This window comes from Phascolarctos cinereus, unplaced genomic scaffold (genome assembly GCF_003287225.1).
Source record: "Phascolarctos cinereus isolate Bilbo 61053 unplaced genomic scaffold, phaCin_HiC Scaffold_5;HRSCAF=322, whole genome shotgun sequence".
Lineage (NCBI taxonomy): Eukaryota > Metazoa > Chordata > Mammalia > Diprotodontia > Phascolarctidae > Phascolarctos > Phascolarctos cinereus.
In genome coordinates this window covers 32,480,909-32,494,203 of record NW_027555958.1, presented here as the reverse complement: position 1 = coordinate 32,494,203, position 13,295 = coordinate 32,480,909, and the positions used below count along the sequence as shown (strand labels likewise).

At 46.5% G+C, this 13,295-nt stretch overlaps 1 protein-coding gene across 1 annotated transcript in view; it reads left to right on the top strand.

Moving 5' to 3' along the window:
- The window catches only part of CPD (carboxypeptidase D), a 70,079-nt gene extending 57,057 nt beyond the window's left edge, over nt 1-13,022 (top strand). Inside the window, exons 16-21 of the mRNA XM_020963196.2 lie at nt 2,804-2,899; nt 4,333-4,397; nt 6,035-6,166; nt 7,415-7,600; nt 8,711-8,810; nt 9,916-13,022. Of these exons, the coding sequence (XP_020818855.2) occupies nt 2,804-2,899; nt 4,333-4,397; nt 6,035-6,166; nt 7,415-7,600; nt 8,711-8,810; nt 9,916-10,142 (806 nt within the window). The 3' untranslated portion in view covers nt 10,143-13,022. The remainder of the gene's footprint in view (nt 1-2,803; nt 2,900-4,332; nt 4,398-6,034; nt 6,167-7,414; nt 7,601-8,710; nt 8,811-9,915) is intronic.
- The last annotated feature ends 273 nt before the right edge of the window (nt 13,023-13,295 follow it).

The following is a 13,295-nucleotide window of genomic DNA, read 5'->3' as shown; positions in this document are numbered from 1 at the left end:
GGGGCCTCTGCCGTCCTGTACGTGCGAGGTTCTCGTAGGTGAAGCCATTCTTCACTTTTTGGGTCAGTCAGGTAATCACCAAGCTGATAATTTTAGTGCTTGGGAAACAAACTCTGAAGCCTGCGTGGCACCTGAACAGTTTCCTTAGCGACGCAGGGGAGGGATCAGCTGTGCTGATGATGCAGCCCCTCCCCTCCCAGCCCAGCTTCCAGAAGCCAAACCCTCTGGGCTGGTCTGAAACCAGGTGAGGGAGGAAGGAAAGCCATCGCAGCCAGGAATGAGTGCCCAGCTTCCAGGAAGGCATCAGAACCCGGGCTAGGGCTTGTGAGAGAAGGGATAGAATCAGTAGGAGTTAGAGTCTCAGAATTCTAGAAGAACATTTGGGGTTTAGCTTTTTTTTTTTAATTTTTTTATTTTTAACATATGTTTTTAAAACTTTGGGTTACAGATTTTCTCCCTTCCTCCCTCCCCACCTACCCTCATTGAAAAGGCAAGCACCTTGATACAGGTTACAGATGTGTAGTCATGCAAAACTTCCATAGTAGTCATGTTGTGAAAAACTAAGTATACTTCCCTTCATCCTATCCTGCCCCCCATTTATTCTATTCTCTCTTTTGACCCTGTCCCTCCTCAGAAGTGTTTGCTTCTGATTATCCCCTCCCCCATGCTCTCCCCTCTTATCAACCCCCTGTTCTCTTGTCCTCTTCCCCTCTTATTTTCCTGTAGGGTAAGATAGATTTCCATATGGGGGTTAGCTTTGAAGAGGGGAAGGGACCCTCCACTTCCTGACATTCAGGCAGGAGTCCCCTCTGTCCCACAGGATCTTCTTCACACTACCCAAAGATCTACTAACTAGAAATTTACTTTGGGTTAACAAACAACCTCTTTTAAAATCCAGTTATTCATAAAAGGATCACAATCATGTGAATTAGTGCTATCTGTTTTTTTTTTCCCTCCCGAACCTGTGATTTCATTAGTATGGGGAACTCCCAGATGAGGGAGTGCTCTTTTCTGGTGATGGTTTGTACATTCTCTGCAACATGTAGTCTTAGAGAATGGCCTAGAACCCTGAGATGATAAGTATCTTACTCAGAGCCACACAGCCAGTTTGTATCAGAGGCAAGACTTGTACCCAGGTCTTCCTCATTCTCCAGATACCACACCATCCTCCCTCTGAGGCCCCTTCTAGCTTCTAGACCTATTCCTGATTCAAACCGCTGCTGAATGCCAGTGAATTTGGTGGTGTTAACTCTGTGCACAACACAGTCAACCTTTGCTGAATGGTTGCCAGATGATGTAGTAATTAATAATATTAGCTCGCCAAACCTTCCTTGCAGAAGTGAGACATTATGAGTGTGGAATGTTGTTAATAATATGGGTATGGAACATTGTTAATAATAATGACAAAAGTAATAACAGCATTTATGTAGCGCTTTAAGGCTACATCATCAACACTGGGAGATAGATGCTTTTATAATCTCCATTTGACAGATGAGGAAACTGAAATAAACCATGTGAAGTGATTTGCCCAGGGTCACATAGCTAGTGTCTGAGGCCGGATTTGAACTCAGGTCTTCCTGAGGGCCCAGTCTTATCCTCTCTGTTTACTGCTTACACTGTCCAGTCTGGTCCATGTGTGGGTCGGTTTTGCTGAGTTCTTTTCTTTTTCAGTCTGGTATGATGGATGTTTGTTGGGGAAGGGAGGTGATCTGTTTATAAGACTGAATCATAGGTTTAGAGCTAGAACATGTTTCAGAGGTCAGTTCTGCCATTTAGAGGGGAGGAGCCTGGGGAGTCAAGGGGTTCAGAGATCTGTAGAACTGTAGCTGAAAAGACTTGAGAGGCCCTTCCACAGGGTCATACAGGTAGTGTCAGAGGCTGGATCTGAACCCCAGATGTGAGCCCCTGAAAATCACTGTGACTGGTATGACCCCAGCTCACAGCATGTGGGTGTGGACAAGGGTCGCCTGACCCAAAGGTCAGGCTTTGCCACCCTGGCCGCTCACTTGCTTATGGCATAACTGGAGTTATGTTTCCTGGTCCTCAGAAAATTAATTCTGTGATTTCAGCACTCTTGGTTACCCCATGGCCTTGCCCATAGATGGCTGGGCAGGCTCCTCTTAGTGCCAGGCCAACTCTTTGTCTAAAATTTTCTATATGCAGTTGGACATCTGGATTCCCCAGCATGGCTCTTAGCCCACTGTGGCCATGGAGCTCATAGGGAGCTGTTCTCCATCTACATGCCCTGCCTTGGGTCCCTCTCACTTCAGAGCCCACATTCTTCCACCATCCCTTATTGTCTCCCATCCAGAAATGAATAGAAATTTAAAATATCTCCTATTTATATGTCCCTTTCCTCATGACCACCCTGTGAGTGAGCCCTAGTTGTACAAGTATTGTCCCCATTTTACAGAAAGTGAAATTCCAGGTACAGAGGCTGAGTTGCAAGTTAGTAGAAGAGTAGGCCTAGACCTTATGACTTCCAGTCCTGTCCTACACACCACTCATCCTCTAGCATCCTGTCTGTAGGAAAATAGCTTTCATATTTAACATGGCAACCAACATGTGAGCGTCACCAAATTTGGTGAACTCAAGGTCATCAGCCTCTGGTTGAATAGGTTAGCTTTACATCTGGCCCAGGGGTGGTGCTTAATCAACGTTTATCTAATTAGGTAATGAGACAGACTCTGATTTCATATGGAGAAGTAAGTTAATTTCTTATCTAGTGATGGAAGTTGGAAGTTCAAAGCCATCTTCCTGTGGACCCTTCCCTCCACTGACTTGGGAACTTTTACTTTTGTAGTGGAAAACAAAGAGACTCTGCGGCATTTGGCATCTCTCTACGCCAATAATCACCCGTCTATGCACATGGGGCAGCCCAGCTGCCCAAATAAGTCAGGTACGTACTGGTTGGTATCGCTGTCCCTCCCTCTCTTATTTCACAAAACTTAACTACGCAGACAGTTACTCCACTGGGGCGTTGGGCTCCAGCTAGAAGGTCCCTTCCATACCTGCCTGACCAGCTGACGACGTCTAGGGCTTCACAGATGTATAGAGTTGGAGAGTTGGCATGAGCCTTGGAGAGCGTCTGGTGCCGTTGCTCCCTTGGTAGTGCCCGCCACCGCACTGACTCATCAGTGACAGCCGGCATCTTGGGCCTTCTTGTTGCTGCCTGGCATCCCCTTTAGTGGTCTCCACCTCTGGGAGGAAGACGTAGGAGAATAGGATGTACCATATCTTCCTGCATTAAAAGTCGTAGGTTTAAAGCTAGAAGGGACTTGATTCCAACCCCCTGATTTTACCAGAGGAGGAAGCTGAGTTTAGACCAGGGTCACATAGCCAGGAAGTATCCAGAGCAGGATTCAAATCCAGATCTCCCTCATCACCAGTCCAACAGTCTATTCATTATACAAGGCTGCCTACCAGCCACCGTCAGACTGTGTCCTTTGCCACTGGATGATTGAGTTCTTATAGTCAGAGCTAAAGCTACGGTGGGACAACTGGAAGAATTTAGAGCATCCACAAATTTAATATGTGGCTTCCTTTAGTAGGTAGAAATCACTGAACATTAATTAGTTGAGAAAAGTAGCAAATATGAGCATATAAAAATAAAATTTATAGTTTTTGTGTTTATGTATTATCTATTAAATACATGTTTATGTTACATGTTAAATTCATGACTTGACATTATAATGTGAAGTAAATGTAAATAAATTATAAGTAATAAACTGTTAGTTAAAATATGATATATGAAGTACCTGTAAGAAAGAGTATACATCTTAGCAGTAACATGTACCTATGAACCCTTTAATTCCTGATCACGACTGAATTTGTTGATTTAAGGGCTTGTGTTAACAGGCTAAAATGTCCAGTTATGGCTCTGGTTCTAGGGTCATAGAATTATTAGGTCTTGTAGGGACCTTAGAGGTTATTTTACAAAAGAGGAAACTGGGTCCCAGATGGGTCATAGGATCCTTTTGTCTAGAGCTGGAGGGGCCTCAGTCGTCATCTCATCCAAATCCCTTCATTTTCTAGATGAGTAAACTGAGGCCAAAGAGGGAAGTGAGGTACCCAAGATGTCTCACACACGTAGGACATTGGAGAACCAGGAGTTGAACCCAGGGCCGCTGACTCCCAATTTTGTCCCCTTTCCCCTGTACCACATTGTCCATTAGCGTCAGTCCAGTGGCAGTGGTTCTGATTGTGATGTCGTTGGTGGCCAGTAGCTGAGCTAGTCTGGAACATCAGGGGGCCCCATCGCCGTGTCTAGGGCTTCAACAGCATGGCATGCTCAGCTTATCCCTGGCCTCGTATTTCTGGATGTTTTTACAGATGAGAACATTCCAGGAGGAGTGATTCGTGGGGCCGAATGGCATGGACACATGGGCAGCATGAAGGTACGTGCTTCCTCCCTCCCTCCTCTCCCTTTCTGTCTCTCTCTGTCTCTGGCTCTGTCTCTGGCTCTCTCTGTTTCTCTGTCTCTTTAACCAATACATTTCATTTCAAAACATTGATTTCTCAACAGACAGACCCATCCCTTCTACCCTGCCCTAGATAGTTTAAACAGTTTGGGTGGTCTGGGGGTACAGACAAGGGATTTCATTGGTGTATGAAACTCTTAGTAAGGTAACTCTCCCGATTCAAGTCAGCACCTGCCCCTAAGAGTCTTAGGGAGTGTCTTAGGAGCTGAGAGGTTAATGGCTTTGCCCAAGCCACAGAGCCAGAATATGTCAAGAGGCAGATTTCCCTGACTCTGAGGCTGCCTTTCTATCTTGTCTCCCCTAAAGCCTTCCAGTTTTTTCTTCTGACGCAGTAGTGTGTTAAGAGTCATATGCCAGTGCGTTTGGCCGTTCCCTCAGTTACTGAGCACGTGATTTGTTCCTGGCATTTTACAATCACAAAGAGTGTGGCTGTGGCCATTTTGCTACATCTGTGTCCTTTCTGTCTGAGATCCCCTCCCAGGCAGGGTCCATTGCAGCCTCAGATCGGTATTGTTGTTGGTTGACTTTTTAAAAAATCCACAACATTTATTTTCTCTCCCTCTTCTCTCCCCACCCCCATTAAAAAAATAAGAAAAACAAAATGTTTGTAGCAAATATGCATCATCATGAAAGCAAAGTCCCCCGTTGGCCACATCCAAAAACGTATGTTTTGTTGTGCCCTTCTTGTTGGTAGGGGGTAAGCAGGCTTTATTAGTCCTCTGGAACCGTGCTTGGTCATGGCATTAATCAGAGTTCTCAAGCCATTCAAAATTGTCTTTACAGTGTTGTAGTTATTATCTAAATTGTTCCCCTGGCTCTGCTCACTTCACTCTGCTTCAGTTCATATGAGTCTTCCCAGGTTTTTCTGAAGCCATCCCTTTGGTCATTTCTTATGGTGCAGTGCTCTTCCACAACACACTCGGGTATCATTATTTGTTCAGCCTTCAGTTTCCAGTTCTATGCCACTCCAAAAAGAGGTGCTGTAGATATTTTTGTGCACTTGAGTCCTTCTCCTTTTGCTTTGGGCTGGACTAGTGATTCCCAGCCCTACTAGTGTGTCAGCATACCTGCTTTGCTAAAGCCCTTCCAACATATGCCAACATGGGTCATTTTTTTCTTTTTTCTTTTTTTTCTTTTTCTTTTTCTTTTTTTTTTTGCCATTTTTGCTAATCTGATGGGTATGAGGTAGAGCCTTAGATATGCTTTAATTTGCATTTCTCTAGTAGCAAGTTGGAACATTTTTCATATGGTTGTTGATGGCTTGCATTTCTTTCATAGAAAACTGCCTGCTCATATGTTTTGACCATTTCTCAACTGGGGAATGGCTCTTTTTCTTATAAATTTGGATCCGTTCCTTATGTATCTTGGAAATGAGTCCCTTGTCAGAGAAGGCTTCTATTTATAAAGGATGCTTTATATTCCCAGAAAGATCTTATAATTCTTATTGTTTTTCTTATCCAGCGGCATCTTCCATCCCCAAAACCTCCTCCTCCTTCCTGACACAGACAACCTTCCTGGATCCTGATTTTTTACGTCTTGACTTTCTTTTCCAGGATTACAGTGTCACGTATGGTCACTGTCCGGAGATCACTGTGTACACCAGCTGCTGTTACTTCCCCAGTGCCGGACAACTCCCTGCCTTGTGGGCAGAGAACAAGAAATCCCTTCTCAGCATGCTAGTGGAGGTGAGACTTACCTCTGGAAGTAGACGCCCGTGGCAGCATGGCGGCTCAGTTGGCCTGTTGGCCAACCTGGACAGGACCACATTCCCTGTCCGTGGTTGTCCAGCCTCTCCTTGGAGATGTGAGTGACTCCGTGGGTGAGGGGCCTAGCTTGCCCACCCTCTCTAGAGGTGGGCCATTCAGCTTGGAGACTGCTGCCATTGTCAGGAAGATCTTTCTTGTATTAAGCCTGAAACTTGGTCTCCCTGAAGAGCCCATCCATTGCTCCTACTTCTGCTCAAGAGGAGAGGATTGGTTCTTCCTTCCCCACCTCCATCCCTCAAACCATGAAGCACTGGAGACAAGGCCAGATTTCACAGGGAGGAGATTACTTATCTTGAGCTCTTAACCCTGAAATGCATGAAATTCTCTAACAAAGGCCCTTATCTCTTAGGCTCACAGCTCCTGAGCTGGAAGGGTGCTTTGGAGGCTGTCTTGTCCAAATCCCCCATTTTACAGATGAGGAAACTGAGGCCTAGCAATCTCTGGAGCTAAAAGAGACCTCAGAGGCGATCTGTGAGGAAATGGCGGCCGAGGTCCTTTCGTAGACTCTAGAGCATAGATCTAGGCTTGGGACGACGAACTGAGATTGAGAGATATATAGTTTGAAGGGATTTCTGAAGCCATCTACTCCATCTCCCCCCTTCCTCATTTTATATATGAAGAAATGGGTGCAATGAAGAAATATGACTTGCCCAAGGTCACACAGGTCCAAAGTATCCGAGATGGGAATTAGGTCCAGACCCTCTCACTGTAGAACCAGTTTTCTTTCTACTATACCTCCTGTTTTTAAAAATTAAGTCTTAATGATGGTTTTTGTTTTAATGTCAATGTCATCTCCTCCCATCACAAAGAAAAGATGGTTAAGCAAAAACAGCCTCTACCATGTACCCTGGTAGCCCCCGCTCCTCTTCTGAGAGAAAGGGATGGTACGTGCAATTATCTATTCCCTGGGACCATTTTCAGTTTTCCACTTAAGTCAGTGTTCAGTCTCCTTTTAGTGATCTCTTCATTGACACTGTCATGGTGTCTCTTGTCCTCCTCGCTCTATTTGCTTCGCCCCGTCTCAGTTCATGTCAGTCTTCCCATGTTGTTCTGAATTCTTCGAGCTCAGCCTTTCTGGCTGCATGATAATATTCCTTTAGCAGATGGGGCCTGAATTTGAAAAGCAAATCGAAATGGCAGACCACCGATTCGGCTTTCTCTGTCCAGGTTCACAAGGGCGTCCATGGAATTGTCCAGGACAAGAGTGGAAAACCAGTCTCGAAGGCAGTCATCATTCTCAACGAGGGCATTAAGGTGCACACGAAAGAGGGTGGCTATTTCCACGTGCTGTTAGCCCCTGGCTTCCATAACATCAACGCCATAGCTGATGGCTACCAGCAGCAGCATTCCCAGGTGAGAGACGTAAGCAACGCACAGTCGTGGGATCCCAGATCTAGAGGTGGGAGGGACCTCAGCGGCCGTCTAGTCCTGCTCCCTTCATTTTATGGATGAGGAAACTCAGGCCCAGAGGAAGGGAAATGACTTGCCCAAGGTCACAAAGGTGGAGGATGGGATTCAAATCCAGGTCCTCTGACTTCACATCCATCAAAAAAGTCGTCCCCTTCTTTTTCAAAAACATTCTTCACATTCATTATTCTTTTTCTGTTACATTAATATTTTCAAATGTTCAACTGATATGAATATGTGACCTCGTCAGTTTGGGAGAGCCTTCCAGTGATACATAGCCCATCTTGTTCTACCTCGAGCCAGTCCAGGAGTTCAGGCTTGGGATTAGAATGAAATGAGACATGTGTGGGCCACCCAGCATTTCATAAAAGAATTTGCTGAGCCGAAGCACGGAAAGGATATTGACCAGTGATAGGCCATCGGTTCAGCTGGCTGCAGTTCCCTTGCCTTCCCATTTACCGTGCTGGGGTGCCTGCTCAGAAGCATGCGTCTAACCTGATGACTCCCCCAGCACCCCATGCTTTGGACTACATCAGTGATAGGAGTCTTAGTTCCCTAGGCCAATTAAGTCTCGGGGATGGCTTCATTGCCTTTTAAGGGGAAAGAAAACCCATCTTGCATGGCAGGAACCTTATTAGCTGTCTCTAGATATCATCTTGCCACACCTTCCTGCCTGCCCATTCCACCTGAAGCATATCTATGTCTTCCCATGACTTTGCCACCGAGAGATCAACCCATGATCATTCAGCCAGCTGTCAGATGCGCCAGGCATCTACGAAGAGGGTACACGAATAGCTCCTGCCTTCAAGGAACTTATACTTTAATGGGGAAAACAACATGCAAGTAAATAGGTATCTATAAGGTGCAGAAGTGATGGAAGGCAGCCTTAGTGGGGGCGGCCCCAGCAGGACCCAAGACAAAGGAGAGCCGCTTTTCTGCCCTTTCGTTTATTTATTCAGCCACTGTCCCCATTGTGGGACCCACCATCTACCACCATCTTATTGCCTTTACCGTTATAAGCAGACCTCTCTGACGCCATGAGCTTTGCCTTTCCAGGTCTTTGTGCACCATGATGCGGCCAGTTCAGTGGTCATCGTCTTTGACACAGACAACCGGATCTTTGGCTTGCCCAGGGAGCTTGTGGTGACCGTAGCAGGTGAGGCCTCCCTCCCTCGCAGTCTTCTTGCGGGCCATTGACGCAGTGGGGTGAGCGGGTGCCCTTAGGCTAGAGCAGACAGCCCCTGCTCCTTTTCCCTTGTTCCCCTTCAACTTTCGATTTAAGATTAGTGACCTCCTGAGGGAGGGAACCGGCATTTGTACAGCTCTCACTACACACCGGGGACCGTGCTAACCTCTTTACAAATATCATCTCATTTGATCCTCACAACAGTCCCGAGAGGTAGGTGTTCTTTTTATCCTTATTTTACAGTTGAGGAGACTGAGGCAAATGGGAGTTAAGTGACTTGTCCAGGGTCACAGAGCCAGTAAGTGTCTGTGACTGGATTTGAACTCAGGTCTTCTGCCCCCTGAAGTATGCAGCTAGGTGGCTCAGTGAATAGAGTGCTAGACTTGGTGTCCAGAAGCCCCGAGTTCAAATCTTGCCTCAGACCCCCATTGGCTTCGTGATTCTAGACAAATCACTTCACTTCTGGGCCTCAGTTTCTTCCTCTGTCAAATGATGGGGTTGTATTCCTTGGCTTCTAAGGTTCCTTCCAGCTCCAGATCTGTGCTCAGGTGAACCTGTGAAAGGTCCCTATTGCTCTCAGCAAGCCAGCATCCTTAGGACAGGGACCTGCTATTTATAGTATTGGGTCCATAGTCAGATGTCACTGGCTCCCAAGAGGCATTTGAATAGCAGCAGGTTTGGGGGTGGGGTCTTAACCTGGAGTCTCTGACCTTGTTTTTTAAAAATACGTTTCGACAGTTATTTTATAGGATGGATTTAAAAACATGCTTCTGAGAAAGGGTCCCGGGGCTTCCCTAGACTGCCAAAGGCAGGGTCTGGGACACAAAGTAGGTCAAGAACCCTTGAATTAGGGCAAAGCCCTTCCAGCTGGTCCAGAACAAGAACACGGAAAACTCGCTTTGAGAGGTGGCCTTGTATGCCAAGTGCCATTTTATGGGTGAGCAAAGTTGCCCCAGGTCACCCAGGTAGTTAAATGGCCGAGTCAGCCTGTGAATTTAGGCCCTCTGACTCTTCCCCTCCCGCCTGGGTGTGCTCAGACGTAGAGGACATTTCAGTGTTCGTTTCTCCCCGGCAGGTGCCACCATGTCAGCGCTGGTTCTGACAGCTTGCATCATCTGGTGTGTCTGTTCCATCAAGTCCAACAGACACAAGGACGGCTTCCATCGGCTCCGGCAGCATCACGACGACTATGAGGACGAAATCCGGTTGATGTCCACGGGCTCCAAGAAGTCCCTCTTAAGCCACGAATTCCAGGATGAAACAGACACGGAAGAGGAGACACTGTATTCCAGCAAACACTGAGCCGCCCGCCATCTGTCCCCGCCTATGTCCTGAGCAGGAGGAGGGCTCCCTGCTTCTGGGAGATTCTGTGTTTGTGCAGGCGGGCAGGCGACCATCTGTCCTGCATCTTCAGAAAGCTGTTAGGAAAGTTAACTGGCTGAAAAAAATGTGTAACCTCCATGAATACGAAAGATCTGGTCCTCCTTCGATGTACTCTCATCTTTTGTTTTTTCCTCTTTTTTTTGGATCTCTTTCTATTTATGCATCAGAGGAGGGCCAAGACATGTCGTTCCCCCCCCACACTTTTTTTTTCCCCCAGCAAAACCCAGCTGTTTGGCTCACTTAATGGCAGCATCCAGCTGACTGGTAGATGTTGCCTTTGCATTCCGGGTATTTGCTAGTGGCTTTAGCTTCTGCCCCTTATTAACAAGGCCCCCACTTCCCTCCCCCAAAACAGGACCTGCAGGGATAGCTATCAGCATCAGTGGTATGAAGCTTTAAAGTTCTAGGTTTCTTTCAACCTTCTGAGATTTTTTTTTCCTTCTTCCAGTTTATCAAGTAACTGGAGTTTCCTTTTATTACTTACATGGAATAGAGGCTAAATTGAGTTTTAAGATAAAAAAGAAAAGGCTTCCTGGGGCTTGTCTCTCTATCCTAAAACTAATTGGGAGCTGTCATGCTAAACTCCAAAATGGGATCTTACTACCTCTCTCATTAGATTTCACAAAGCTTAATTATTCCGGTTTTCAGGGAGAAACCAGTAGGCCTCATAGTGGAAGGTCTTAACGAGGCTTTCAGAAGAGAGAAAAGGAGGAGGAGGTTTAACAGTGTATGACTCAGTTTGCCTGCCTTGAACCTAGCTAAAGACAAACCCATAGGTACTCTGCTGTGGTTGCCTGTGGAGCTTGGGCTCGTCACCAGGAGGATGCTTGGCTTGTTAACGTTTCCCCAAACCGAGACCTTTGCTATGCCGTGTTAGCCATGTTGCTTCATCTGGTCCATCCAGCCTGTTTGCTGGTTTGCATTCTGTGGACGGCATCTGGAAGTGTTGAGGAGGGGCCTCCTCTTTTGCGCATTTTTAACCCATGTTTAAACCCACAGCACCCCACCCCCCACTTATCATTATTCCTCAGCCCAAGCAGCATTGACGGCATCCTGCTGTGAGCTGCTGAATGTTCCTCCTCCTCCTTGCAAAGCGTGACTGATGTCACAGACTCAGGCCCTTGCTGACACATGAGCTGCTCATCCCAGCAGCTCCCTTGATGGCTTCTCTCTTATTTAACTCTAGCAGTTCTAGTTGGGGAGGCGGGGTCTTTAAATATGGCCATTGCCCATCAAGCGAGCAGTATTGGGTGAGAAAGTTGTTCTTTCTCCAGCTGGTCAGAAGACAGGAATAGCTTGAACTTTATCATGTTGAATATCATGGTCACAGATTGGGCAAAAGTGTGGGTTGCAGTCATGGGACAATGAGAATATCAGATAACCTTTCAGTATCCTAAAGGCAGATCGAGGGTCCCTTGTGATTGTAGTGAGCATCCATACATCAGTCCTCCATCCTAGAGCCTTTCCTCTGAGTGAGTCAGGGCCAGCCAGTAACATTCAGCACGGCTTGGGTAGAATGCAATCCAGAGACTTGGTGAAGTAGGATTTGCCTTTGTGCCAGTGAAGCTGATGAGGGTCAATTTTAAATTGGGCTGGTTCAGAATTAAGTTGTTCTTCTGGCAGGCTTGGACTGAGAAGGCCTCTCCGGAAGACGAGCTCGTGGGGTGCCAAAGTAATGGTTATTAGTAGTTTACTAGTCTTTATCCCTTCCCCTTTAATAATAACTTAACATTTCTTTGGTTACTAGACTCATTTCATCCTCATTTTCAAAGTGCTTTATCAAGTAACCAACAAAAACAACTTTTGAGGGGCAGTTAGGTGGCGCAGTGGTTAGGGCTCCGGCCTTGGAGTCAAGAGGTCCTAAGTTCAAATCCAGCTTCAGACACTTGACACTTCCTAGCTCTGTGACCCTGGACAAGTCATTTAACCCCGATTGCCTCACAAAAAAAAAAAGATTGAAAAAAAATTTTTTTTTTGGATTCAGCTTCATTTTAACTTGAGTGGCAGGTTCCACTTGGGGCAGTGCAAGTGGGAAGGAAATGCCATTGGCCTGAGATGAGAGATGCATCAGTGTTCACTTGCCAAGAGTAATGCTTTCTGTCAGAAGGTCGTTTAAGAATCTCTCCTTCCTCAAACGTTTTGTTTTTCAGTTGAATTAACCAGGAATGTATGGGGCACCTGCTATATGCCAGGAACTGTTCTAGGTGCTGGGGATAGAAAGACAAAAATGAGACAGCCCAGGCCTGCCCGCCAGAAGCTTACCTTCAGCTTTCATCTGCCAGCTGTTGGGGGACAAGTTGAGCATGGACAGGGGAGTGGGAAGAGGGAGTCATTGAGTTCTTTGGATCATTTTTTTTTTAATTTTTGAAAGAAAAACCAAGTTCTGCTCTACCTTTTGAGTTAGGTAGGAAAAATAGAACCTTTCTGTCTTAAAAGGAGGAGTTTCTAAGAATACCAGTGGACTCCAGAACCTCGGTGTCCCCAGCTTGTGTCCTCAATTCTTGTGAGTGTCCTGGACATGTGACTACTGACCCGAAGGGTTCTCAGCCTTCTTTCATGTCTCTGTTTGTGGAACCAAATTAGCCATATTAGGCCCAGCTGCCCATGTCCTGGGGCCAGAGAGAAGAGGGAAGTCGCCCCTCTCTGGGCTCTATCCCAGGAGCCTCCTATCCTGAGGAGTCAGTATTGAGAAATGTTGCTCAGATTCAACTTGTGCCTTGACTCCCAAGGCCTGGTGAGTCGGTTTTGTATCCCTGCTCCTTAATAAAAGACAATTTGACCTATTAGGTAACAGTGAAATTGTCCGCTTTTGTGTGAAAATGCTTTTATTGGGTCCTTTGGTCCAGTGAGGTGGACTGACTTGATTAAGTTCAGGGAAAGACACTGCCCTCTTGCTGAATTTTGCAGGAGAATGTGACTTGCCAGGGTAAGTGTGGGATGCTTGTTGCTCCGGTTGGAAGGAATTCTGCCTGGTACCTCCTCATCTATCCAGATGGGAAATATGTGGCCGGTTGGGGGTGTTGGCCTGGGAGTAGGGTTGGGGGGTGCTCAGCTGAAAGAGGGTACACTAAA